This window comes from Trachemys scripta, chromosome 3, assembly GCF_013100865.1.
Source record: "Trachemys scripta elegans isolate TJP31775 chromosome 3, CAS_Tse_1.0, whole genome shotgun sequence".
NCBI lineage: Eukaryota > Metazoa > Chordata > Testudines > Emydidae > Trachemys > Trachemys scripta.
Genome location: NC_048300.1, coordinates 149793692 through 149821264, shown reverse-complemented (window position 1 = coordinate 149821264; position 27573 = coordinate 149793692). Strand labels below are relative to the sequence as shown.

The 27573-nt window shown below is 42.9% G+C and overlaps 1 protein-coding gene and 1 long non-coding RNA gene across 2 annotated transcripts in view; one reads left to right on the top strand and one right to left on the bottom strand.

Moving 5' to 3' along the window:
* Positions 1–11963: 11963 nt before the first annotated feature.
* COL9A1 (collagen type IX alpha 1 chain) overlaps positions 11964–27573 on the bottom strand; it is a 95809-nt gene continuing 80199 nt past the window's right edge. The window contains exons 34-38 of the mRNA XM_034766225.1: positions 26363–26509; positions 25179–25233; positions 19452–19640; positions 14565–14642; positions 11964–13295 (exon numbers count right to left, since the gene is read on the bottom strand). Of these exons, the coding sequence (XP_034622116.1) occupies positions 13111–13295; positions 14565–14642; positions 19452–19640; positions 25179–25233; positions 26363–26509 (654 nt within the window). The 3' untranslated portion in view covers positions 11964–13110. The remainder of the gene's footprint in view (positions 13296–14564; positions 14643–19451; positions 19641–25178; positions 25234–26362; positions 26510–27573) is intronic.
* Positions 20728–27573, top strand: part of LOC117875194 — a 50807-nt gene continuing 43961 nt past the window's right edge. The window contains exons 1-2 of the long non-coding RNA XR_004645207.1: positions 20728–20799; positions 26997–27132. This is a non-coding gene — a long non-coding RNA (uncharacterized LOC117875194). The remainder of the gene's footprint in view (positions 20800–26996; positions 27133–27573) is intronic.

Sequence of the window (27573 nt, the reverse complement as noted above, 5' to 3'; positions counted from 1 at the left end):
GTTGATTAACTTCAGCAACAGGAGAACTTCTCCCATTGCTGTAGTAAGTGTCTACACTGAAGTGCTACACCAGCGCAGCTGCATCAGAGTAGCTGTGCTGCGGTAGCAGTTTAAGTGTAGACATAGCCTCAGCCACAAATGAGTAAATTCCGGTTTTGCTTTTCACTATGGCCAGTATTTTCAAATGTAGTTACCTACGGCTGGATATCTGGGCTGAAATCATGGCTTCATTGAAGTCAATGGGAGTTTAACTTCACCGGAGCCAGGATTTCACTCCTAATCTGTGTATAGACATTTCAGTGTGGACTGATTTTTCAGAGGTTCCATTGACTTCCATGGGAATAGATACTCAGCCCATCTGAAAATCAGATAATCCTAGTTAGTTGTCTAAATATGGGTTAATATAGGTGCCTATTTTTAGATACCTGCATTTGAAAATTTAATATAAATGTCCAACTCTCCCATGAGGAAAAGAGCACAGGGGCTAGATGGAGTTGAAACGGCACTAGGCAGCATTTTGACCAGTAATGATGATTTTCTTCTCAAGATAAAGTTAGCTGCCTCAGCAGGTTTACTGCACCTATTTTCTAAGGTTTTCAGTCTTTATCGATAATTTCACAGAAATGCAGATTACGGCAAGGTTTTCTTATTATAACTATAATCAAATTAATGAACTGAAAAATAAAGGATTATGACAAAATTAAAATGGGAGTGGAAAGGGCCTTGCAAAAGAAGAGAACTGATGTACATATTGTCTCTCTTCCTTCTCTTTGTTGCCTGTGGCACTGTAACAAAGAACATAGTGACCTTATTTTAAGCAACAGCTGAGAGAAAGAAAGCAAAGAACCCATGACCAGTTAATAATACCAAAACCAGGGGCATCCATCATCTCCTTGACATATCCAGTCATCAGGTCAAGGTTTCATGCAATGACTCCAGCAATTAAAAACATATTTGTGTGAGTGTGATATTTGCTTGTACCATGTAGCATAACTACTAGCTGCTACTAGGAAAAATCCTTAATGTCTGTGAAACCAAAGCATGGAGTCCATTGGTCCAAAAGGGCTTAAGCACCTAAACTGCCACTTTTTGTACCTAAATCTCAGAAGCAGGGCCCTCTTCCTCTTCCCATCCCCACACCCATCTTCTTGCAAAAATGGCAAGGCACCTAACCTCAAGAGAGGTTTTGCAGCTGAGAAATCCCACACAGAGGGAGGTGCCTCCCTTCAGCCCAGAGTTAGGCTGAGGGACAGGGCTTAGAATACACACCTCTTCTTTACTTCTCCTATTAGGTAGCTTTGGTGAGCAGCTACATAGAACATTGGCTTTTGTGAATGACATTCTGAGGCACCTGGCTCTCCCCATTCATTGCACAGGGAGGCTTTTTGAATCCCAGTGATTTTTTAGGTATAATGAAGCTGAGCATCACCATACCTGCATTTTTTATGAATCTAGTCCATGATCTCTCGCTCTGTCTCTTTCTTCCTGACAAAGTAGTCTTGTTTCATCTAGTGCCTCTTTCCTCAGAGGGAGTTGTAGAGTGGTGGCAGAAAGCCAAATTCCACTCGTTTACACCCAGGCAACCTCAGATCCAAGAAATGAAATATTTGCAACACTCAAAATCTATACTCTCTAGTAACCCAACTATCGAGACCAACTATAAACCACTTCTAAAAATAAAGCATCTGTAATCAACTGTTAGAATCATAGAACAATAGGATTAGAAGGGACCACAAGGTCATCTAGTCTAACCCTCTGCCAAGATGAAGGATTTGTTGTATCTAAACCATCCAAGACAGATGGCTATCCAGCCTCCTTTTAAAAGCCTCCAGTGAAGAAGCTTCCACAACCTCCATAGGCCGTCTGTTTCATTGTCCTACTGTTCTTACAGTTAGGAAGTTTTTCCTGAGAGTTAATCTAAATCTGCTATGCCTCTTGTCCTGCCCTCTGTGGCAAAAGAGAACAACTTTTCTCCCTCTTTTTTATGGCAGCCTTTAAAGTATTTGAAGACCACTATCATGTCCCCTCCCTTTATCTCCTCTTTTCCAAGCTAAACATACCTCCTTCAGCCTTTGCTCATATGACTTGCATTTCATCCCTTTGATCATCTTTGTCACTCACCTCTGGATCCTTTCCAGTTTCTCCACATCGTTTCAGTACATTGGTGACCAAAACCGGATGCAGTGCTCCGGCTGAGGCCCAACCAATGCCGAGTAAAGCGGTATTATCACCTCCTCTGACTTGCATGCTATGTCTCTGTTAATGCGACATAAAATTGCATTTGCTTCTTTTACAACAGCATCACATTGCTGAGGCTCTGTCTACACTACCACTTATGTCAGTATAACTTTGTCATTTGGGGGTGTGAAAAAAAAATCCCCCTGAGCGACGTAAGTTACACTGCCATAAGTGCTGGTGTGGACAGCGTTATGTCGGCAGGAGCGCTTTTCCCATCAACGTCGCTACCGCTGCTCATTGGGGGTGGATTGGGAGCTCTCTCCCATCATCTTAGAGCTACTACACTAGACAGCTGAGAATGGTGCAGTTGCATTGGTACAGCTGCACTGCTATAAGCACTTAATGGTAGTTCCACCAAGCCCAAATTTCTCGAGCCTACTTATCAGAATGTCTTGTGGGACTGTGTCAAAAGCCTTGCTGAAGTCCAGGTATATTATTGCAACTCTTAAATAGCAATGAAAAAAAAAGCATGTGAATCATTCACACTGAATGTCTTTTAGATAAGTGTTTGAAAAGGGAATGACTGGGAGCGCCTGTGCCCAACATCTTGTGCCTCATGCCCTGACAGTGGAGAACCACTGATGCATCTTGGTGCGATTGCACATGCTGCAGTTCTTCAGCTGATAGCCTAATAAGTGATAGATCAGACTAGACATATTAATTGAATTCTGATCTGAATGTGATGAGTTGATTAATCATAAGCAGGTATTACATTTGTATTTAACATGAAGCAATATTTTATTGCTGTTTCACATGTTGATAAGGCTTCAACTGGAGTATTGTGTCCAGTTCTGGGCACCACATTTCAGGAAAGATGTGGAAATTGGAGAAACTCCAGCGAAGGGCAACAAAAATGATTAAATGTCTAGAAAACATGACCTATGAGGGAAGATTGAAAAAATTGGGTTTGTTTAGTCTGGAAAAGGGAAGACTGAGAGGGGACATAACAGTTTTCAAGTACATAAAAGATTCTTACAAGGAGGAGGGTGAAAAATTGTTCTTGTTAAGCTCTGAGGATAGAACAAGAAGCAATGGGCTTAATTTGCAGCAAGGGAGGTTTAGGGTGGACATTAGGAAAAAGTTCCTAACTGTCAGGGTCGTTAAGCATTGGAATAAATTGCCTAGGGTTGTTGTGGAATCTCCATCATTGGAGGTTTTTAAGAAAAAGTTAAACAGACACCTGTCATGAATGGTCTAGTTATTACTTAGTCCTGCCTTGACTGCAAGGGACTGGACTAGATGACCTATTGAGGTCCCTTCCAGTCCTACAATTCCGTGATTCTATGATTCTACACTTAACCCAGAGTGCAGTAGAGCTAATTGTGCTATTTCTCATTATGCAATCAGATTATAGGAATTAATGTAGATGCCATCATACCCCTAGTGACTCCCATTAGGCTTAACTCACACTATTGTGCCAGAGATTTGGAATGAAAATCAAAGATAGGTAATGTCAGCACTTCTTCAGCTCTTTTCTTGTTAAGAGTCAATGAACTTCCATTTGTTTTGGGCGATGTCCACATTATAGACTCTGCTTAACAGTGACCCATGTCACTTCTTCTTTTCTTTGTTTGCTTGTTCTTTCTTGATATTTCCACTTGGATTCGTATATACTGTGACAAAGTTCCTCCTCTATCTTGGTAGGTCCTGCACTTATTGGCGGATTTTCTTGCCTCAGAGATTCACCATGTGGGTTGAGGAACAGCCCAGAGACCTTCCCCTCTGGAAGAACCCAGAGGTTCAGGTCAATTGGGAGGTTTGGGGGGAACCCGGGCCCGCCCTCTACTCCGGGTTCCAGCCCAGGGCCCTGTGGACTGCAGCTGTCTATAGTGCCTCCTGTAACAGCTGCATGACAGCTACAACTCCCTGGGCTACTTCCCCATGGCCTCCTCCAAACACCTTCCTTATTCTCACCACAGGACCTTCCTCCTGGTGTCTGATAATGCTTGTGCTCCTCAGTCCTCCAGCAGCACACCCTCTCGCTCTCAGCTCCTTGTGCGTCTTGCTCCCAGCTCCTCACACTCACACCACAAACTGAAGGGAGCTCCTTTGAAAACCCAGGTGCCCTGATTAGCCTGCCTTAATTGATTCTAGCAGCTTCTTCTTAATTGGCTCCAGGTGTCCTAATTAGCCTGCCTGCCTTAACTGGTTCTAGCAGGTTCCTGATTACTCTAGTGCAGCCCCTGCTCTGGTCACGCAGGGAACAGAAAACTACTCATCCAGTGACCAGTATATTTGCCCTCTACCAAACTCCTGTACCCCACTGTCTGGGTCTGTCACATATCCCTCCCCCCTGCTCAACACCAAGGGATTGGGCAGCTTGGGACACCAGACAGTGCACACGTGACAAGCCGTCGGCGGTGCCATGACGGCTCCCGGCTCTGTGTTGCACACGGAATTGGAAAGGTTGAAGGGATAAGAACCATCTGGTCACCCTTGTGTTCTTCTCCTTGTTCCGCTGCATCCATCTGCAGGATAAACTCCTTGGTGAAATCAGGGGCTATCAGTACAGGGTTACTGCAGAGGGCAGTCTGTAGGTCTGTGAATGCTTCCTCTGCTGTGTCAGACCATCTCACCAGATCAGGTCCGCGGGCTTTCACTAGGTCTGTCGGGGCTTGCCCTTGTGGCAAAGTGGGGGATAAATCGTCGGTAATACCCCACCACATCTAGGAACGCCCAGACTTGTTTCTTGTGACTTGGTCGGGGCCAAGTTTGGATGGCCTCTAACTTGTTCACTTGGGGTTTTACCAGACCTTTTCCCACAATGTAGCCAAGATATTTGGCCTCTGTAAATCCTACAGCGCACTTGGCAGGGTTTGCTGTAAGGCCAGCTCGCCTGAAGGTATCGAGGACAGCCTCCACCTTCTCCAGGTGGGTTTCCCAGTCTGGGGTATGAATGACCACATCGTCCAAGTAGGCAGTAGCATAACTGTTATGTGAGCATAATAGCTTGTCCATGAGGCGCTGGAAGGTAGCTGGGGCCCCATGTAGTCCAAAAGGGAGGACAGTATGTTGAAAAAGACCCTCTGGTGTAGAGAACGCAGTCTTTTCCTTTGCGTCTTCTGCAAGGGGAATCTGCCAGTACCCCTTTGTCAAGTCTAGGATAGTCAAGTACCAGTCATTACTCAGACGGTCCACTAGCTCATCTATGCGAGGTATGGGGTACGTGTCGAACTGGGATACTTCGTTTAGTCGCCGGAAGTCGTTGCAAAATTTTGTGGTGCCATCAGGTTTGGGCACCAGCACGACTGGGCTGGACCACTGACTGTAGGATTCTTCGATGATCCCCAACTCCAGCATTTTTTTTAATTCTGCTTTTATTTCCTCCCTTTTTGCCGCTGGCACCCGATAGGGCCTCATTGTTACCCTGGCCCCAGGGCTCGTGACGATGTGGTGATATGTCTCGGTTGTTCAACCCGGTTTTGTCGAGAACACATATTGGTTCCGGAAGATCATCTCAGACACCTCATTCTTCTGGTCTGGTGTTAAAATGGGGAGACACTCGCACCTGTTTGGAAGGCTTGTTTTCCTGGGTTAGGTCTTTTTGGACCGTTGTGCATGCCAGGGTTTTAGAAGGTTAATGTGATAAATCTGTTCTTGTTTTCTGCGTCCTGGCTGCCGCACCTTGTAGGTTACTTCCCCCACGGTTCAACCACCTCATAGGGCCCCTGCCATTGAGACAGAAGCTTGCTTTCTGCCGTGGGTACCAACACCATAACCCGATCCCCTGGTTGGAACTGTTGCACTTTTGCCTGGCGATTGTAATGGGTTCGCTGGGCCTCCTGTGCCTTCTCCAAATGTTCCCATACAATAGGGGTAACCCATGCTATCCAGTCTCGCATCTGCATTACATGCTCCATTATATTTCTCCCCTCATTGGGTTCCTCTTCCCAAATCTCTCTGGCGATATCTAGTATGCCACGGGGGTGACGCCCATATAATAACTCGAAGGGGGAAAACCCAGTTGAGGCCTGAGGTATGTCCCGGTTAGCGAACATAAGGTAGGGTAGTAGGGTGTCCCAATCCTTCCCATCCTGACTTACCACCTTCCTAATCATAGCCTTGAGGGTTCGGTTAAACCCTTCTACCAACCCATCAGTCTACGGATGGAAGACCGAAGTTCTCAAGGTATGTATATGGAGCAGCATACAGAGGTCCTTCATTAGCTTCGACATAAATGGGGTTCCTTGGTCGGTTAATATCTCCTTCGGTAGCCCCATTCGGACAAAGATCCCCACCAGCTCTTTGGCTATAGTTTTAGAGGCCGTGTTCCACAGGGGGACGGCTTCTGGGTAGTGAGTAGTCCAAAACAACAAGTATATATTGGTGGCCCGAGCCGTCTTCTCCAGTGGTCCCACTAGGTCCATGGCTATTCACTCGAAGGGGATCTCTTTGATGGGAAGGGGTACTAAAGGTGCCCTCAAATGGGGACGGGGACTGTGCAGCTGACACTCCGGGCAGGAGGCACAGTACCTCCACACTTCTTCATGCACTCCGGGCCAAAAGAACCGTCGTAGGACTCGTGCCATGGTCTTCTCTACCCCCAAATGCCCCCCAAAAAGATGACTATGAGCAAGACTTAATACAGCGTTCTGGTGTTTTTGAGGTACTAGGATCTGCTGTACCTTCTGCCCCTGTACTGGTGCAACCCGGTATAAGAGATCCTTCTTCATTATGAAGTAGGGTCCTGGTCCCTGGGTTTTCCCTTCCACGAGGACCCCATCTATTTCAGTCACCTCCTTCCTAATGTTGTCGTACCTTGGGTCTTCTGCCTGGTCCTGTCCAAAATTTCCTCTCCCGGGGCTAATCTGCCCAAGATCTAGGGGCCCAGTCTCTGTTGCCTCTATTGGTTCAGAAGCATTAGGGTGGGGGTCAGACTCAGGTGCTTCTCCCTCCTGCGTGGCCTCCTTTTCAGATGCGCGGGTCCGCCTACCTACAAGAGCGACCCTCTGGCTTTGGGTCAGTATTCGGGTTCCCAAGGCCTTAGCTGCCCTTCTTTCCCTTTGTCTTTCTGCCCTGTCTGGGAGTGGAGAACAAATCTGGGGATATTTCAGAGAAGATTGGGGGTTGACAGTCTGCTGTGGATGCCTCACCAATTTTAGGGGCCCCATCTTTCTCCAATCCCCCTATTGGGAGTAAGTTTCCAAACCCTGGGAAGTCCCTCCCTATGAGCACCGGGTATGGGAGTTTAGGGACTACACCTGCTGCTACCTCAGTAGTGTTCCCTTGGATCTCGATTTTTACTGGGATGGTGGGGTAGTAACTAACTGTCCCATGGACACATGATATCCCCATACATTTAGCCTACAGCAGTTGACTACTCTTCACGAGCTTCCCTGAGATAAGTGTGATAGCACTCCCCAAATCAACCAGTGCCATGGTCCCTACCCCATTTAGTTTCACTGGTCTGGTATACATATGTGGGGTTAGTGAGTCCCCCACAAGGTGGATTAGGGAGCATGGATCTGTCCAGTTCCCCAGATTACACTGCATAGGCTCCTCAGCATTGGGACACTGTGCAGCTATGTGTCCCCATTCCCCACAGGCATAACATCTGTATGGAGCCCTAGGCATTCCCCGGTCTCTTGGTTTGGGCAGTGTAACATCACGATCCTCTTCTCTCTCAGTGCTCTGACTCTTTGTGGCCTCTGATGGGCCTTCAGCCCCTCTCTTTTTCTACCTGGGCCCTCCTGGTGGCCCAGTCACCGGAACTTTAGGCTTGGTGCTGCTAGTTTAACCCGGTGTGCCTCTTCCTTAACTAGTCGGGTCAGCTCCCTCGCTGTCCTTCGCCTCTCTACCAGGGTGACAACCTCGTCATAGGTGGAGGGTTCGTTCTGGCTTACCCAGGCACGAAGGTCTGGTGGTAGTCCCCTCATGTATCGGTCGATGACCAGAACCGCTAGTATCTCTTCTGGACTCCGGGACTCTGTTTGCAACCACTTTCGTGTGAGATGGATGAGGTCGTACAATTGGGACCGCAGGGTTTTGTCTTCCTGCTACCTCCAACCGTGATACTGCTGGGCCCGCACTGCTGTCGTTACCCCAGGATCTCTGCTTTCAGCTGGGGGTAGTCTGGCCACAGCTTCTTCAGGCAGATCATGATAGGCCTTCTGGGCCTCCCCACACAGGAATGGGGCAAGGATGCCAGACCACTGATCTTGAGGCCAGGCCTCCCGTAGGGCGGTCCTCTCAAAGGCCAGAAGGTATGCCTCTACATCATCCTCCCATGTCATTTTCTGCAGCCAATGGCTGGCCCATATGAGCAGTGTCCCATCATGGCCGCGATTCAGCTCTGTAAGGGATTTTACCTGGTTTACCAGTTCCCGCAACATAGCTCGGTCTTGAGCAGCCTGGTCCAACAGCAGGCGATTAGTCCTGTTGGGTGGCTGCCTGGACACGGGTAGCCTCCTGCTAGGCCGCCATAACTTGTATCAGTGCCCACACTACATCATCCATTGTGGTGAAAAAAATAAACCCTCTTTTTTTTTTTAAATCACCCTGCTTCTTCCGCCGTGCTGTGCACCCCAAGATCCCACCCCTAACACCAGTGTGACAAAGTTCCTCCTCTATCTTGGTAGGTCCTGCACTTATTGGCGGATTTTCTTGCCTCAGAGATTCACCATGTGGGTTGAGGAACAGCCCAGAGACCTTCCCCCTCTGGAAGAACCCACAGTCCAGGTCAATTGAGAGGTTTGGGGGGAACCCGGGCCCGCCCTCTACTCCAGGTTCCAGCCCAGGGCCCTGTGGACTGCAGCTGTCTATAGTGCCTCCTGTAACAGCTGCATGACAGCTACAACTCCCTGGGCTACTTCCCCATGGCCTCCTCCAAACACCTTCCTTATTCTCACCACAGGACCTTCCTCCTGGTGTCTGATAATGCTTGTGCTCCTCAGTCCTCCAGCAGCACACCCTCTCAGCTCCTTGTGCCTCTTGCTCCCAGCTCCTCACACTCACACCACAAACTGAAGTGAGCTCCTTTGAAAACCCAGGTGCCCTGATTAGCCTGCCTTAATTGATTCTAGCAGCTTCTTCTTAATTGGCTCCAAGTGTCCTCGTTAGCCTGCCTGCTTTAACTGGTTCTAGCAGGTTCCTGATTATTCTAGTGCAGCCCCTGCTCTGGTCACTCAGGGAACAGAAAACTACTCATCCAGTGACCAGTATATTTGCCCTCTACCGGACTCCTGTACCCCACTGGTCTGTGTCTATCACAATACACATAGATTACATATGGTTGTCATCTATGTATATTATGACCAGTGAGACCTCAGTCCATGTTGTATATACTTGACTATTCATGGGACTGAGGATTTACTGGTCAGTTTTATTTTGCTTTTTAAACTAGAAATTCATTTTCAAGTTCAGCTCCAAAGTAGAAATTCTGCAGCAAAATCATAAGTTATCCACTTAACTGAAGTCTGCATTGATTTGAACCCAGAATGTCAAATGTGTTTATTGTAATAGTTCTATTTTATTTATTTTTAATATATATGTGGTTACATTTTCTACCTTACATCATCGTTCATTTCTACTGTGTGATATTTAGCATTTTAAGACTGTAATAATTTTTTTTAAGCAGTTGGATGTTTTTTGTCTTTAACAAGTTTCTTTTTCTTCCACTCCTTCTTGATGTTACTATATTACATTTGGAGAAACAGTTTTCAGTCTATCAGGTTTTTCTTTTCTTGTAACAGTTTTACACATTTTATTACATTGATATAGTCTAAATAAAAGTTTGTTGGTGAAACTATAACGTTGTATTCATGTTCTGTTGAATTCACTGTGGTCCCCGTTCTTTGAGGAGCTAAGCAATTACAGGAAATAGAAAGTACTCGGCACCTACCGGGCTTGCACCCTACTCTTAAACTATTTGGGTTTTTCAAAGAAGTCGATCTATCTGTGGAAAACACAGACCAACTTCCACTTACTAAATAACCCTGCTTTGTGGGTGAACAAACTAATCACCTTACACAAAAGTGCTAAGCTGTATTTTCAAAGAATTAAACTCCCTGGGGCAGATCCTTCACTGTTGACATCATGGGGATATTAGAGTAGAGGACTTTGGCTGAGAGGCAATGTGGTATAGTGGACAGAGCACTTGGCTGTGATGCAGGAAACCTGGCTTCTATGCTTGGCTCTGCCAGTGTCCTGCTGTGACCTTGGGCAATTCACTTTGTCTATCTTGGCCATTTAGACTGTAAGCATTTGGGGACAGGGACTCTCCTACTATCAGTGTGTAGACAGTACCTCAGCCCTGATCTTGGTTGGGGCCTCTAGGCCATACCATAATACTAGTAATAAATAATAATTCCAGCGGCACCTTAATTATTGTTAAGGTTGAGTTGTTTTGTTCTTAAAGCAGGGATTCAACCTTTTAGTTATGTAGTATGACAAATACAGTGTATTCTCTCCAAAGATACATTTACTGAGTACTGAATGAATTTTTTTGAATACTTACAAGAAAATCTCTCAGAATAATTTTTTTAAATGGATCCTTTATGAAACTCAGCGTTCAATGTCAGATCTTTTTGTCCCAAAAGCTCACAGTTAGGCCACTATATGACTACACAAGAGTGGCAGATTCATGAAGCTTGAATACATTTTGTGCAATGGGTCATTTAAAAAAAAACGATTAATTGGCTTTTTTCCATTATTCATCATAACTTGAAGTTTCTCCTTCAGCAGAGGCAGAAGAAGTCTCTTTCAGAGCATCTCAAAATGGCTGCTCTCTCCCATTGTTCTCAATAGCACTAAGGCCACTGGCTGCCCCTATCAGAGATGGCTGCTGCAGGAGAATGGAGTGGGATGCAGGAGGCAGGTGCTGTTTGGGGAAAGGTGTTATGGCAATTTCACAGTTAACTCCTCCTCCTCCTTTAAGGTCTTAACATCTTTTAAAATGTATTTCAAAATTTGCCGGGGGATGGCCAGCCAAACCTCCCATTGTAACTTATTTTTACATCCTTACAGATTCCCTATCCTGGTCCAGTCTAACTCTTGGAATTTATAGGAATAGGGGCTCCACAACAGACATGTTCATAAGTACCACCACACACACACAAAGCACAGGCTGTGGACCTGCTTGGGGCCATGAACCAATTTTGTGTACTTTTCTTCTTTTGTCCTTATTTTCTTCTCAAAGGTACATCCTGTAACTGCCATATTGCTGTTGTAACACCAAGAGCTATTGCAACAGCCACCAAAACTAGAGAGTTCCTCTCCTCCTATTCTGATCTGCTTCAACCACTGCAGTGGTAATATTTTCATAGTTAGACAATACATTTCAAGTTAAGCATGTGCTTCAGTGCTGTGCTGGCTCTGCCACCACATCCTCTTGGTATGTGCCTGAAACAAGAAGTAACTGACTTTTCTGGAGGTGGGAAGGAGTTCTGGTTGCCATTGTTCTGGTAGGTATTAATTTCATTACTGCCCCTCAGAGGAATTACTCAGAAATATGGTGTGCTTTAATGTACAGTCTCATCCAGTGAAAGTGTTTCAAGTACTTTTTTTTTTTAGGATTTCCCTCCCCTCCTCCCCCCCGCACACTGATCTTGTTTGTATTTTCTGGGCAAAACTTATAGCTTAGTTGACTGATCCCACCCCCCCATCATTTTTATTTCCTGTCACAAAAATGTGAAGGGTTTGAGCATAAGCAAAAAGAAGTGAAGACATTAATATTTATGACACCTGTACCCAGGTGTAGATTTTAAAATTATTTGGAAACTAATGGCAATGGGGGGGAAAAAGCATTAAATCAGGACAGTTTTATTTTTGTCTCAAGAGAGGACACTTTAGAGAAATTATATATTCCAAACACACAAACTTTAATTTACATGGTGGAGAGAAACAAAAATATCCACATTGCACATTTTTCTCTAGCAATAGAGCTGTAATAGAAAAGGGAAACAGGGATGTCTCTATGGGATAGACTCTACCTGAACTATTTCTTTTAATTGTAGTGTATATGACCATTCATACAAAAACATGCAAGGGGTTAAGAAACATTATTTATTTCTTCCTTTTGTACAACCAGAGATGTCACTTTAGACCTTTAAAATAAATAATCTCAAACTCATTTATTTCTGGCTATTAAAATTCCCTTCACAGTGGCTTCTTGCCTTCTTAGTTTGATTTCACATAGAAGGACCTGAGATGGAGCAGGCTTCATATAAAAGTAGGGACTCAACACAAATTGGAGACAAAAATGAAAACCGGCATTACGTATAGAGATTGTTGTACATGATGTACTCATGATAACCCAGTGATCACACATTTACAGAGATTTACAGCATACAAAGTATTCAGTGTGGCATGTTTTTACAGGAAAGGTCTGGCAGCCACGTTGTACAATTTAAATCACAGTGATTGGAGACAAAGGCTTAATATACATTGTACAACACAAACACATGGTGAAATGAATGTAGCTGAGATGATCTGATTAGTTCAGTTCAGCTCCATGGAATTTATTTTACAAATGTATCAAAAAAAAAAAGTAACAGCTACAACTGAGATAAACAAACCATTCTGTCTTTTTTATTTAGTTGATGGGAGGGAGAGGGAGAGGGGGAAGAAGTGACTGGGAAAAGGCTTTATTTATTTTTAAAAGAAATTGGTTTAAGACAATTGCCTTGTTCTCTCCAAGGGGGAAGAGAGAGCCAAAGTGTCCTGCCTGTGTAGTTTTGTAAGCACCATCATTCTAATTTTGGTTGCCTCTTTGTAAGAACGTACAAACAATGTGTTAAAGTATGTCCTATTGAAGCCTTGGATGCTAGGTTTCTCCTCCTTATTTGATAGGTTTCTCCTCCATTTTTTTTATTGTCAGCTGTACGTGCAGAGAGTAAACTGATACTAACATTTCACAGCACTTGCATTGCACTTTCATGGCCCTTTCACGTTCTTACCAGCTCTCTGTCCAGCTTGCACTGTGCAAGATGATGGCTCACAATAACCCGGAGGACCGGCAGGACCTGGAGGACCAGGTACTCCAGGCTGACCAGCCACTCCTGGTGGGCCTCGTTCACCATCACGGCCTTCCCTTCCATAGCTGGGTTTGCCGGGTTCACCTGGAAGGATGGACATATATGTAAACAGAAGCACTACATGGCAGGTATAAAATGTGGATTGTTTTATTTAAAGTTTGGTTTTGTTCTTAAGTGACTGTGAAAATAGCTTTGTGGGGTTCCATGTTTACTCTGTGAGTTCTATATAAAATGCATTCCCTTTACACATTAAAAGATGTTTCTCTATTAGCCATTCCTCCAAACTCAATCTGAGCTTGGTTGGGTTCTCACATATTACGAGCAATAAAGTTTCCATCGGCCAAATTCTCCCCACAGTTACCTCTGTCCAGCTCCACTGCCATCAATGGTGTTGCAGTGTTAATGATTAAAACCTAGTGAACAGTTCTATTGATGATGCACAAGAAGGATAGAATCCAGGCTGTTAACTCACTAGAGCTAACAGGAGTAAGAAGCACTAACAAATTATTTTTGTCCTATAGTCAGATGGGACTCTCAGTACACACAGGGAGCAGATCTGTTGAGTAGCAAGGTGCATTTTTATGTATTTCTCCTTAAATTGTCAATGAATTGATGAAATAATAAGCGATTTCTGTAAGTTTGTTCAAGTGGTACATTTATATTATGTAAACTGAGGTTTTCAGACATCCCAAACGTCTGTGTTTGCTAATAAGTGAAACTATTATCCTTGTTACACAGAGAAGGACATTCATTAGCTTATATCTATACATATACTCAGCAATGTGCTGGAGAGAGAATTTGATATAGTGAAAATGAATGTACCTCTTCATTTAACCACTAGAGGGTGGTTGTGTTACATTTATGAGCATGAATCTGGATTCTGGAATTCTGACACAACATGGCAATTAATGACCACAAAAGTAAAGGAGAACTGTACTTTGAAGCCCCAAAATTGTAAACAGAGGCTTTGAGAACTCCACTGTTGCTGATGGGTAAGATTCTTTCATTTTTTGTGGTTGTCATTATGGGAATTGCATATATGACATTTTTTGATTTACACACGCTGGTCCCAATCCTGATCCCATTGAAACCAATGGGAGTTTTGTCATGGACTTCAATGGGAACAGGATAAGGCCCAGGCCCATTTCTCTTACTATGATGATAATAATTCTTGTTCATGACAGTGTAACTGTTTATATACAATATAAAAATACAGACATACAGCTGATTCCTTAACAAATGCCTGCACTTGAATTTTTTCAAAATAATAATGTCAATTCCTCCCCCCCCCCCCCCCCATTTTCCCCCCTTATATATTCCTCTTATCACCTCCATACACCCCTGAATATTTACCTGGAAGACCTGTTGTTCCAGGTAAGCCTTTGGGTCCTCTGCCTGGAAATCCTCTCTCCCCCTTTTCACCAGCTTCACCTGAGGTAAATTAGTGAAATGTCATTCACAGTTTGTGCAAAGCAGTTTTTTCTACCTCAAGGCATTTAACTATCAGGACAACTGACTCTTTAAGAAGGGGAGTTTAGCAGAGGACTCACCTATTGAGGTGCAGAGCAAGCATGTCTGAGTGATGGCCTGACTTACATTCTTTGCAACTTCTGCTGGTGAAAGAGAAAAGCTTCCAAGCTACATAGAGCTCTTCTTCAGGTCTGTGTAGTTCGAAAGCTTGTCCCTCTCATCCAGAGTTGCTGGTCCAATAAAAGATATTACCTCACCCAGCTTGTCTAATATCCTGAGACCAACTCAACTACAACAACACTGCAAACAACAATGAATTATATTCTTGTAAAAAATCAATGTGGATTCAGCATATTACTATCCACAGCAGTTACACTCAAGGGCAGACACATTAAAAAAAACATTTTCCCTAAAATGACAATTGGACTATGCTATGTTTCATATAGTGCCACCCAATATAACTTGAGAGAGACTAGTCAAAAACAAAACATGAAGGACAAAACAGGCAAGCCATTTTGGGGGAAAGGCTGAAGTAGCTGGTGTAGGGGCCTTATTACGCTACATGAGCTGGGCTACAAAGTACAATAGTTCTCAGGTGCTGGGTCCTGATTTGCGCATGACTGCTTTGGATGTCATGGCTCCACATCCTAGGGCAGCAGAAAAAGAAGCCCATTCTTATTAGAATGTTCTCTGACATCCAAACTGGGTTTTATTAAGCACCTGAAAGAATAAGGAATGCAGCAGCAGCAGCAGCCGGAGCCCCGGGCCCTTTTAAATCGCCACTGGAGCCCCGGGCAGCGCGGGCCAGGCAGCGCGGCTGGGCTGGCTGGAGGAGGCTGACCCCCCCCACCCCCTCCCCTTCCACCCGAGGCCCCACCCCTTTTGGGGGCCAGAGTCGGCCCCGTACCGGTAAAAATTTATTATTACTTTCACCCCTGAGTGGGAGCTTTAAAATCTTTGCTACTTTGACCATCTGGATTAAATGCTGTCCACCCCATATAGAGTCACTGTAGATGCTTTCATCTCTTTTGAAGAGGCCTATGCAATCCCTTGGCATTCTGAAGCAGATAGAAAGTTAGTAGTTTAACCCTTGAAGTATAAATCTAATAATGTTTGAGAAAGTTTATAATAAAAACTAGAATGGTTTCTTTTCTTTTCATGGTCCTAACTCGCTACAGCCGGTATGGTGAGTTTGACTGAATAGCCAATTATCACTTAGTTAGAAAGGGCACAGCAGAAACTTCTTGGGAAGTCGTTTGAGCTGATGCTGTTGAGATAGCACACATGTTTGAGTATCCATTGAGGATGCCGAATGTGTGCTACAGGAGGAAGCTGCTATCTCTAAATTTCAGAGAAGATTACAGCTGCCCACGCCACTTGGAGATTAACCCTGTCCTGGTAATTACAGCAGCAGCGAGCCTTGATGTCACATTACCCATATATATTTTAGTACTCCAAACTACTGCAAACTTTGGAATAGTGTTTACTGCCAGTTATAGACACACGCCTCTCCTCTTTGCACTAAACTCCTTGAGTGTATCATTTACAGCTGCACCCTCTGATAATTTTCCTCCAGTTTTCTTTCTGACCTGCTTCAAAGTGGCTTTCGACTGAATTTCCATTTCAGGCTTCCTTCATTCCACCGAAGTTGCTCTCACTAAAGACCTCCTCCCTCAGACCCAATCTTCTCAACCCTTGACACAGTTGATCACTCCTCACACACTCTCCTTCCAGATTTCCATTGCATTGTGCTCTCACCTCTCTGACTATTCTTTTAGCGTGCTCTTCTATGGCTCCATAGTACTTGGCGACCCTGCTTGGACCTCATTTCTTTTCTCTTTTGACTCTCTTCCTGGGTGACCTCTTCCAATCCCATGGGTTCACCTCTCTGCAAATAGCTCCCAGCTATACCTTCCCAGTCCTCACTTTTCCCCCTGCATTCAGGACCACGTCTCTGTATGTCTCTATAAACTCTCGGTCCATGGTAACACTGATTCTCAGAGCAGGAGCCTGTTATTTGTTTAACACAGTTTGCCTACTGCAGAACACCATGTACCCTTTTGGCATTTATTAATAAAATAGTGCTAGAAGGCAGGGATCATCACGTTCAGAGCTGTACTGTGTATTTAGTTCAGATCAACGGCAGCATGTAATTCTTCTGCAGAATCATTTTTTCCTTGACAGCAGTTAAAAAATCTTTCCATCTTCCAAAGCCAAACTAGCAAGATCAGAAGCACGTAGTATATATCAGCATTTCTAAGGCACTGATCATCTTGGTGTCTAGGTGCCAAAGTAGATACAGACTGAAATGTCTCAGATAGCTCCCCTTAACAAACAACATCAAAATGCTCCTGCAATTCCAGTTGTTTAGGTTGAACTGAAGCCTCTGCAGCAGCTTTCCCTGAACTTATCTCACTTTCCTACCCTTGTTCTCTTGCATTCAAGAGTGCAGAAAAATTACCTGACCGTTACATGCAAAGAAACCTTTCTGTAAGGGTTGGTCCAAAGCACAATTACTGACAAATGTATACAATTTCAGGAGATGGCTGTTTTACAGACTAAAAAACACTCTTTACTACAAAAACCCTTGCATGGGATAGGACATATACTACCATTGAGGTACTTAGAAATGCACCCACAAATTTACCAGAGGGAACCATGGAATCATGGAGCTATAGGAAGTTGCTTTTTCTAGTTGCTGTTTTTCATTTATTGTTTATGCTTAAACTTTTTTTTCTTGTATTTTATAACAACATTTTTGGCCAGGTAAAGAGTGTTCAGTATGTGAACTTTTGTGCCTCTATTTTTTTTCCGCTTTGTAAGAAGAGAATGTGGGTGAGACTACATTATATATTCATAGATTCCTAGGCCAGAAGGGACCACTGTGATCATCTTGTCTGACCTCCTATATAACACAGGCCATAGAATTTCCTGAAAATAATTCCTTGAGCTATTCCTACATTAATGTAGCTGCAGATCTCTAGCACCACTGTAATTAAAGTTTGTGTTTTCCTTGTATACTGTACCTCTCATCAGGGTTTTATATGATTTTGCTTTTGACAAAAACTAACACTCCAGTCCTGTTACCCAGAGGGTTTTACAAGGGAAGAGAATTTTTAAAAGGATACTGTTGCTGCCCTTATTCAAGAAGGAGAAGAAAAAAAAAACCCACTGCTGGCTGGAAATAGAAATAAGTACTTTCGTTTTGCAGAAAATTTCCCCAACCATCCTCTGAAGGCAAAACCCCCTGTCAGTCAGGAACAAAAAAATATTAATTTAGATTAAATAAAGATTTTTAATACATTGGGTAAGCCAATTCCTTAACACAGATTTCACCCTTTCAAAGGATCAATAGATTTTGCAATGTACAGTGCAATGGTGCTGAATGTAGAATTTGTTTGTTTATTATAGGAAAACAGTAAGGAAGATTTGTCCATCGATTGTAAACTAAGAAATCTGATGGATTTAAAATGATTGCTGATACTACCGTAAAGTTTAATGAATAAGTGATGTTTGTTGATGAAACATGGCTGGTTTTACATTCAGAGGGAGTATCAGAAGACAAAGAGCACCATCTGTGTGAGCTGCAGGATGAACATACTGGAGGCATGGTAAAAACTAAGCAGATGTAAAGTGACTAGGTAAATAAAAGAGAGAAGACTGTACGGCCCTGTCTTCACTAGGGGGGAAAATGTATTTTCCTGCTAGTTCTTCCTCCTACTGTTTATCTCAACTTACTAATGTATGAAAGGCCAAGCTGCCTTGTCCATCCTAGGATTTTACCATGTATTAGCTACCACTGGTGTGGACACACCCCGAGTGGGGGGAAGAGATATAGTAAATGGGTGTGAGGAGGGTTCTAAGGATTAACGAGGAGGCAAGACCCTGCCATTTATTCATGATGGCCCCAATTCAGAAGTCCATCCCTGATCAGCACAGCAGTTAAGCATGTGGTTAAGTGACTGGATGACTAGGATTGGATTTAAGACCAAATGCTTTGCTGAACTGAGGCTTATGTGATCTTAGGCAAGTCATTTTGGGCCAGAGATCTAAAGGTATTTAGGTGCATAGTGGGATTTTCAGAACCACTTGAGCATCTGGGTGCTAGGTGTTAGGCACATAAATACCTTTAAAAATTTGACCCTTAGTCCCTCAGCCCTTTATCTTTCTGTGCCTCAGAGCGTTTGTCTACACTGCAAAATACCACCAGCAGCAAATCTGGGAGGCCGGGTATACAGCCTGGAGCTCATGCTATGGCACTAAAAATAGCAATGAGATGTTCCCAGTTGGGCTCTGAAATATAGTGAGGAGGGTGGGTCTCAGAGCCTGAGCTCAAGCCCAAGTGGGAACATATTCACTGCGATTTTTAGTGCCATATCTTGAGCCCCATGAGCCAGACTCCGTAAACCTGGGCTCAGAGATTTGCTGCCACAGGGGGCTTTTTTGCAGTCTAGATGTGCCCAGCGACACTAGAATTCAAGGCTTAGCAGGTTAAAATAAAAAATAAGGAAAGAAAAATTAGAGACTTAAATTCAGACACTTTGCCGGCAGAGAAAGGAGGTTAAAGTATTAATCCTAAAATCAAAGTGCTCAAAGCTTTACAACCCAGATAACTCATGAGGCCATACTCTGTGTTGATTAAATTAGTTCCTTGGAAGGTCAACATCACTTCAGTGTGATTTGATTCCATATTATAAGTAAGTCACCTTACCAAAAAGCAGGCAGCATTTATGCTTCACAAATTAAAAAGCCTATTACAGCTTCTCTTACCTTTTGGACCTTTAAAACCAATCTCCCCAGGAGGACCTTTAAGACCTGGCAAACCACGGGATCCAATCTGTCCTGGGAAGCCGTTTTCACCAGGAGGCCCAGGAGCACCTGGTGGTCCAGGTCGACCTGGGAGACCTGTAGCACCAGATTCAGGCCTCCTAAGGCTGGCTGCTAGCTGAGCAAGTTGTTCTGTAAGAAAAAACAGGAAGGGAGAAATTAAGAGACAGACCCTAAATTAGTTGAGCACTAAGTGGCTTTCCCAAGAGTGTAAAGAGCATTTTGTATTTGATTGTCACTAAGGGAAAAGGATAGCTGACATACAGCAAATACTGTACCATGGAAGCTGTTAGAGAAGGATGACGCACATGACATCACACAATGTTTCTACAAGGCATTTTCCATAAGCCATGACACAGGAGGCTTCTGTGAGCCAGTGCTGTCAATAGCAAGCTGCTTACTATATACATATCCTACAAAGTAGTGTCTTGTGCTTTTTGAACCTCACGCTCGAAACATTTTGTGGCTGTGAGAATTTAAAATGATCTAAATAAATTATATACATTGTAAAATGTCTATATGTAAAATTAATTAAATAGAAAATAAGAGTACCTCTTTAAAGGGTGGGTGGGTTTCAATTTTACTGTAGTTAATGTTAGGATCTGGCCTCAAAAGAAAGGGCATATAAAGAATACCAAAATAAGGAAGAAATATATCATCCTACATATAATGCTAAGTCAAGACATGGCACATGAGGTAATTAAAGAGAGCAGTTCCTAAACCCACATTTTCAGGGGGAAATACTCAAATTTGCACTTAATTTGCCATGACAATGTGCATAAATTCAATTTATAAGTGTGCATGAATTTTTCTGCATGTTTCAGATGGTTACTTGTCTCATTAAAGTCAATGGCAAAGCTCTTTTGATTGTTATAGGAGTAGGATCAGTTCCTCAACGTTCCTTAGAATGGCCTCCACAGACTACTTCCTCTTCCTCCTTCTCTTTCAAGCCACTGCCATACTCATTCTAGTGGCAGTGGTCCCCTTTTCAGACTATTCAGTTCTCTTCTTCCGTCCAGAGATCCTCGCCTACATTTAACAACCATTCCTAAGCACAGTCAGTCCCAATTTTGTGCCAGACAGTCTGTTTTTCTTGGCTAAACACTCTTCTCAACAGGAAAGGAACACAGAGATCCTAGAATGTGTAAGCACATGATTCCAGTAGGGACAGGAAGGTACTACAGTTTTGGGAGCCTGGGGACAGCTGCATAGAAGGCAGGATACAATATGTAGGTGAGAGAGACATTTGGAGCGTGAAGAGCTGGGCTTCAGGCAGTTGTCTTTAAACAAGGTGGGTTTCAGGAGCAATGTAGTTTGGATATGAATATTTGAAAGGTTTGAGTGTTGTTTGGAGAGGTCTGAATGGGTGCAATGGGACAATACAGATTTTTCCAGATCATTTTATTCATCACTAGCTGTGATGCCTGTAAGTATATTCCTCAAGTTCTAGGGCTGATCTCATTATAAGCCTCTTCCACAGCCTTGTATTTTCTACCTTTCAAGAGAACACTTCTTTTAGAAAGGTCCTTTAATACTGGTAACGGACAGATCAAAATATTGTGTTGCTAGAGCAATCAAATCTGAAATGAAATAAGATAATACCCTGTTGGGCAGTTTCAAAAAAACTGTTGAGAATTTTCAAATTAAATAATAAAGAACAATGATGTCATCCCGGTAAATGATAGTCTAATTTCCAAAGGGCATCTTCTATTCTATGGCAGACATCTAAAAATCTCTTTGATGCTTCAAGGATGGTATAAATGTTTAGACTCAAATCCCACCAAACAAATAGAGTTAGGGGATTGAATATTTGCCCATGATTTTCATTTTGACATGTCACTTAATCCTATAAGGCCCCTACCATCTCTCTACATTTATATATCTATATTGCAAGTGGATGGCTGAATGTTATAATTTTAACAGTGAACAAGTACCAATGGCAAATCACATTTTCAGTGCAGGCAGTTACCATCATATTTAAAGCATAGTGATTTCAGATTATGCAAAGTTTACTTTTTTCATAAAAACACTTTCCAGTCTCCAGTTACCATAGTAATAGCAGGGAACTGTAGGGAACACTCTGCACAAAAGAACTGGCAATTCAATGGGCTGCAAAGGACTGTTTGATAGATAAGAGATGTTCATTTTTCTGTAATATGGGTGGGATTGGCTGTCTCAGGTCCTCAAGCAGAGGCAACCCTCTCTGTATCCATCTCCCTTTTCTGTATAAAAGTAGGAAGGCTCAGACAACCCCTTGGCACAGTTGCTCCCACCAGCAGAGGACACTCTGTGGGTCCTGAAACCTTGATAGGGAAAGCTGGGGCCTAGGCAGTAGTTGGCATGAGGGGATAAACATTGTCCCTCCCAAATGTAAGGAGAGTCTGCAAAAAAGATAATACAGGCTTTGGGGCAGCCGTGGCAGATGGTCTATGCAGTTGGCTACAAGGCTCTGCAGGGATCTGTGCCTGCTCCACAGGGGAGAGCAGAGATAGTAACCCCTTCCCCAGTGGGACCATAGTGGAAGAAATCTGTGAGGGAATCATGACAGTGCTTTCTCCTGGGGGGCGGGGGTTCCCATGAGAGGCTGTTCTCTAGCTCTTGTTCTAAAATTCTTACCAATCAATATCCATTGTGGATAGAGAGCTGGATCCTCTCCTAAGATTTGGCTGCTTAAATAGCTGCCTGGGGATTCCCATTGTGTAAGTGGGATCCGCAGGACATGTAGAGCCAGCATAGTAGCTCTAACCCACCTCTTTTCCCCGGACTGGGGTGGGGGGTGGTATATCTGGGGAAAGGGAGAGTTTCTGAAGCACTGCTCTGCTCTGGCTATCCTTGGCTGATGGAAAAGTTCCATGGAGCTGTGAGCATCTGGGAGCAAGTCAGAGCAGCTCTGAGGCTGCTCTTATGCTGGGAGTGGGACCAGCCTCTAGTCAGCCGCAGAATCAGGTTAGCGTAAAGGTGTTTAACGCTGCCTTTCCTCCCCACCTCCACATTTGGGTCCTGTTAGACTGCAGCATCTGGCCCACAATGATGTTTTTTTTCCAAACCACAGTTTAATCCACTCTCCAATTTAATAAATAGAGATGCAAATTCCTGACATATAAACAGGTTTGGCAGAATTTGATTTTTATTTTCTTTATAACTTTGATGGATAATATCACCGGTTATTTTAATGTGGGTTTTTTTTTCTATTTTTCTCAATTTAGATTTTCATAGTTGTGCAAATTATGGGATATAAGAATTTTTTATCTATTTAAATTTTCACATTTGCAGGAACTTATGAAAGGGTCTGTTATATTAATTTTGATGGAATATATGGACCAAAGGTGTTAACATTATTTAGTTACTGTCTAACATTAAACAATTTAAACAAGGTTCGGGGTTTGATGCACAGAAACTTTAGCTTGCTTAGTACTATGGAAAACACACCATTTTTTTAACCTTTTATTAAAGATACAAAGAAGAAGGAAAACAGTTAAAGTATCTGAAATGTAAAAGTATCAAGTAAGGCTTTTATTTTAACAATATTCCTTGTTCCCTTTCCCTTTAGCTGGAAGGAGTTTTCAGAAGGAAAAACCTTCTTATTTGACAGTCTCTTGGACGGTATCCAAGATGGTAGTAACTGGTTTTTGGGTAAAAGAAGAAATTAGTTGAGATGAGCAAGAGCTGCTGCTGCTGTTCAAGTCTGATTCTATTTTATTGTAGGTGGTGTCTGGGATTTAGCTGGAGCCAGTAGAGGTGGTGATGTTATTTGGGTTCCTTTTTTTGGCCTGGTTTGGGTAGGGAGTTTTTCAGGATTAGAATGACGAAGGCCTAGGGTTCCAAGAGATGGCAGGGTGGCAGAAATGATGGTGAAGCTTGCTTCAATAGTTTCCATCTGTTTTTCCATCTTTTTTACCACAAAGTCTCTTTTTTTAAGGACCCAAAAAACTCAGTGATGGGTAGAATAGCCCATCCCCTCATTTTGTTTACCAATTAGGCCTAATATATGACATACCAATTATTAATTTCTGGTGTTATATGTTTTGTTTTTACTAAGTATGATTTTAACATCGTATTTGAACCATATAGGTAGGCCCTTTTGTTAGGATTAATTCGGTCTTTCTTCTTTTCATCCCTTTTTTCATTAACATTTGTTATTATAGGTTATTATGACATTTTATGAACTTTTACATACTTTTACAGTTGAGCTTACAATTAGGGTAAATTTTTAGGCCTAATTATTACAACAAGTCATATAATAATTATGTAATAACAAGAGGTGGTGACATTCAAAAAGTTAAAGTTTTATAACCATTAAAACACACTATCCGCATCACATGTCACATATACCAAGTAAATATTCTTAAATCAAACTCCAATAAGTTCTCAAGCAGCATTTTTTTTAACTTTGCCTATCTGTAAATTTTGATTATTAGCAGTGGAAATATTTTTGGTGGTTTGTGGGTGTACAGTGAAATTGACACTTACTGATAAAAAACAAAACTAATGCTTCCAAGTGTACATATAAATGCAAACTCTCCCCTCAATGATGACAGTAATTAGCTTTACTAACTACTAACTACTAGTTTATTAACCCCAAGACAGGCAGAGTTATACCAGAGAACTCCATAGGGCTGCATGGGTTTCAGGGGCAAGGGGGCAGGATTTGACTCTACAAATATAATTTTACATTGTTTTGGACACAATGAGCCTATTTGGCAATTGTTTTGTTTCTAAACCAACGGGGGCCGAATACTGCTGGGCTTAGTCCACAATTATTTGCATGAAAACAGTCTCTGCTTGATAAAGCCCCAAATTCTGCCTCCATTTAGTCCCTGCATCGGTCAATGGTATTGCACAGGGTGTAAGTGAGGGGAATGTTTCTTTTATCGGTTATTTTCATTGGAAAGCATTCAATCCAAGAAAGAGTACAATGAACTAATCCAAATTCTACTTTCTTTACTCCAGGGAGATCAAACTCATTCTGTATATGGGGACAAGTTAAATTTTTAATAAATGTTACAGCTTTTAGCAGCTAGAAGCACCCTTAGTCCACAGCTGAGCTCTGAAGACAGTACAGGGTTTGCATAAAGATCAAGGGCACAGGATGGCCTTTGTGTAATAATTATATATTATCACAATTTTTTCTCTTTGCTCAATAGCTTTTGTGACAGTTAATATCACTTAATGGAAAAATGGGCTCAACTTTAGGACCACTATTATTTCTGGTATTTATTTCTCTTCCTTCCCATTCTCTATCCCTCTCCTTTGTCACCTCTTTTCTTCCCTTTGCATTTTCTTCCTTGCGGCAATTCTTGCTTTCCTATGTGCTGTACTCCCACACCTCCCTTATTCTTTCTGCTAAAATGATCAGCAATCAAATAGTTAATGGTGACATTTAAAATGTCATCATCAGATACCCCCCTAAAATAAATGGAACAGGAGTGATTGTTCCAGGTTCTCTGTGGACTCTGGGTTAAACTTGCTTCACACTGGAAGATTATCTTCGCAAGTAGGAAGGCTAGAAACCTACTTTTTTTAAAAAAATCAAAGCTTAGATTCTGCAGAATCTGAATATGTCAAATGGATCACACTAATACATCAAGGAGGCTGGATCCAACCAGCGGACTGGTGTTTGACACCCCTGCTTTAAATGCACAAGAAAGATTAAACATTGCAATTATTTACCTTGCATGACTCTCATGCAGACCTGTTTAATGTGCTGATCTGTTGGCTCTCTACCCTGGGATAAAAATATTTAATAGCAGTTAATATACAGTCGTTATTTATAAAATGAGAATGTAATTAAGACTCTGGCTGGCTGATGATAAAAGTTCCAGTTCTTCAACCTTACACATGTGACTAGTCCCATTGAAGTCAATGGGAGTATCAGTGTATGGACCACTTTTGTGATCTTGATACACACATACCACAGGAATGCATGCAGTATAAGAACATGAATAGAAAAAGTCAGGCTGCAGACTGAGTACCATAGGTTCCAGCTATTCAGATATGTGACATTACTACATTGTAGCCAATTGTCACATGAATCATAGTAATATGGGGCTGGAAGGGACTTTGGGAAGACAAGTCCATCCCCTGCACTAGGGCAGGATCAGATAAACCTAGACCATCCCTGACAAGTGTCTGTCCAATTTTAAAACCTCCAATGATAGGAATACCATTTTCTCCCTTAGAAGCCTGATCCAGAAATTAACTTCCCTTAGAGTTAGAAAGTTTTCCTAATATCTAACCTAAATCTTCCTTGCTTCAGATTAAGCTCATTACTTCTTGTCCTACCTTCAGTGGACATGGAGAACAATTGATCACAGTCCTCTTTATTACAGCCCTTAACATATTTGAAGACTTATCAGATTCCCCCTCCCCCAGTCCTCTTTTCTCAAAACTAAATATGCCCAATTTGTTTTAACCTTTCTTCACAGGCCAGATTTTCTAAATGTTATCATTTTTGTTGCTGTCTTTTGGATTCTCTCCAGTTTCTCTCCACATCTCTCTTAAATGTGGAGCCCAGAACTGGACATAGCTCTCCACCTGATGCTTCACCAGTCTGTCTTACATATGACCCTCCTGTTAATACACCCCAGAACATTAGCCTTTTTCATAACCGCATCACACTGTTGACTCATATTCAATTTGTGATCCACTATAGCCCCCAGATTCTTTTCAGTAGCACTACTACCTATAAAGGAATAATGTATTCCAGAACGTGTGGGGTGTTTGAAGTCACCTGGGCTTCATGCGCATGTCCCCAACCCACCAGCAGCAAACACATCTCCGTTATAACTACATACCTTGTTGTATGTGGTGTTTGAGAGACAGAGAAATCTGTGTAACATAAAAATAGCACTTACTGCTGGACCCTGGCTGCCAGGCAGACCTGGAGCACCTTGTTCACCTTGCAAACCGCGAGGTCCAGGTGAGCCTCGTAGCCCTTCTATGCCAGGCAGTCCACGACTTCCTTCAGGTCCACGAAGGCCAGGCTCACCAGGATTACCAACCTACAAATGAGAGACAGTGATTTTGTATGACTGCATTTTTGCAATACAAGCCATACACTATGTTTCTGCAGGAACAGATATGCCATGTGCAGTGCCTACGCTTTCACATTGCTTACTACGAAAGATGATGGCCACCTCTGTCAAATTCTGTTGGCTATTGTTTGACTCTTTGTTTTTGTTAAAGAAAAATATCCTTTCTGTTACAAAGGGAATAGCATGAGGGAAGGGATGCACTAAAATCCAGAATAAAAGAAGGGTTGGTTAGTGGATTATAAAACTTTCTATTATACATATCAGCCCACATTATTTTAAGAGCTGGATGCTCCTCTGTGCAGGGTGAACCTGCATAGGGAAATTGAAACTCTATGGGTAAAATCCTGGCCCCATTGAAGTCAACGGCAAAACTCCTTTTGACCCCAATAGGATTAGGATTTTACCTCTTGTGTTTAAACTCTCATATAATTTTTTTCTGATTCTTCCTTCACAGATCGGGGTGGATCTTCAGATACAAGGGGCTTGTGCATGGAGACATTAGGCCTTCACATTGTCACTTGTTTCCCCCAACGTCTTGCCTCCAATGGGATCCCTTCACCTGCATCTGTTCCTAGAACAGCAGAAAGGAGGTAAGCATTGTAACTTACTAAAGACTTTCTCTGCAGTAACTGGCACCACATTCCTCCATAGGAAGGAAAATCCCACAGGGAGCTCTCATCCCTTCCTACCCCGTGGATTCCCAAGGAGGAGTCAGGGAAGGAAGGGGAACGTATCATTGTGCTGGCACTGCCCTTTCTGTGGTAGCCAAGCTCAGCTTGGTGAGTACAGGTTACTGTAGTAGGGTCCTGTGAAACCCACATGTAAGGATGAAAGGTACCCAGACTAGCCACACTGCACAAAAAGACAAGTAATGTGCCTTTTAGGAGGGGAGCGTTCAATCATCCAAGGATTTGTTCTCTTTGTGCCAGGGCAGAGCCACTGAAGCAAGCACACATGGTGTTCTGAGGACGTCAGCATCTTCATCTGGGGGAACAATTATTTCCCCTGACAATGCAGCCCATAAACTGATT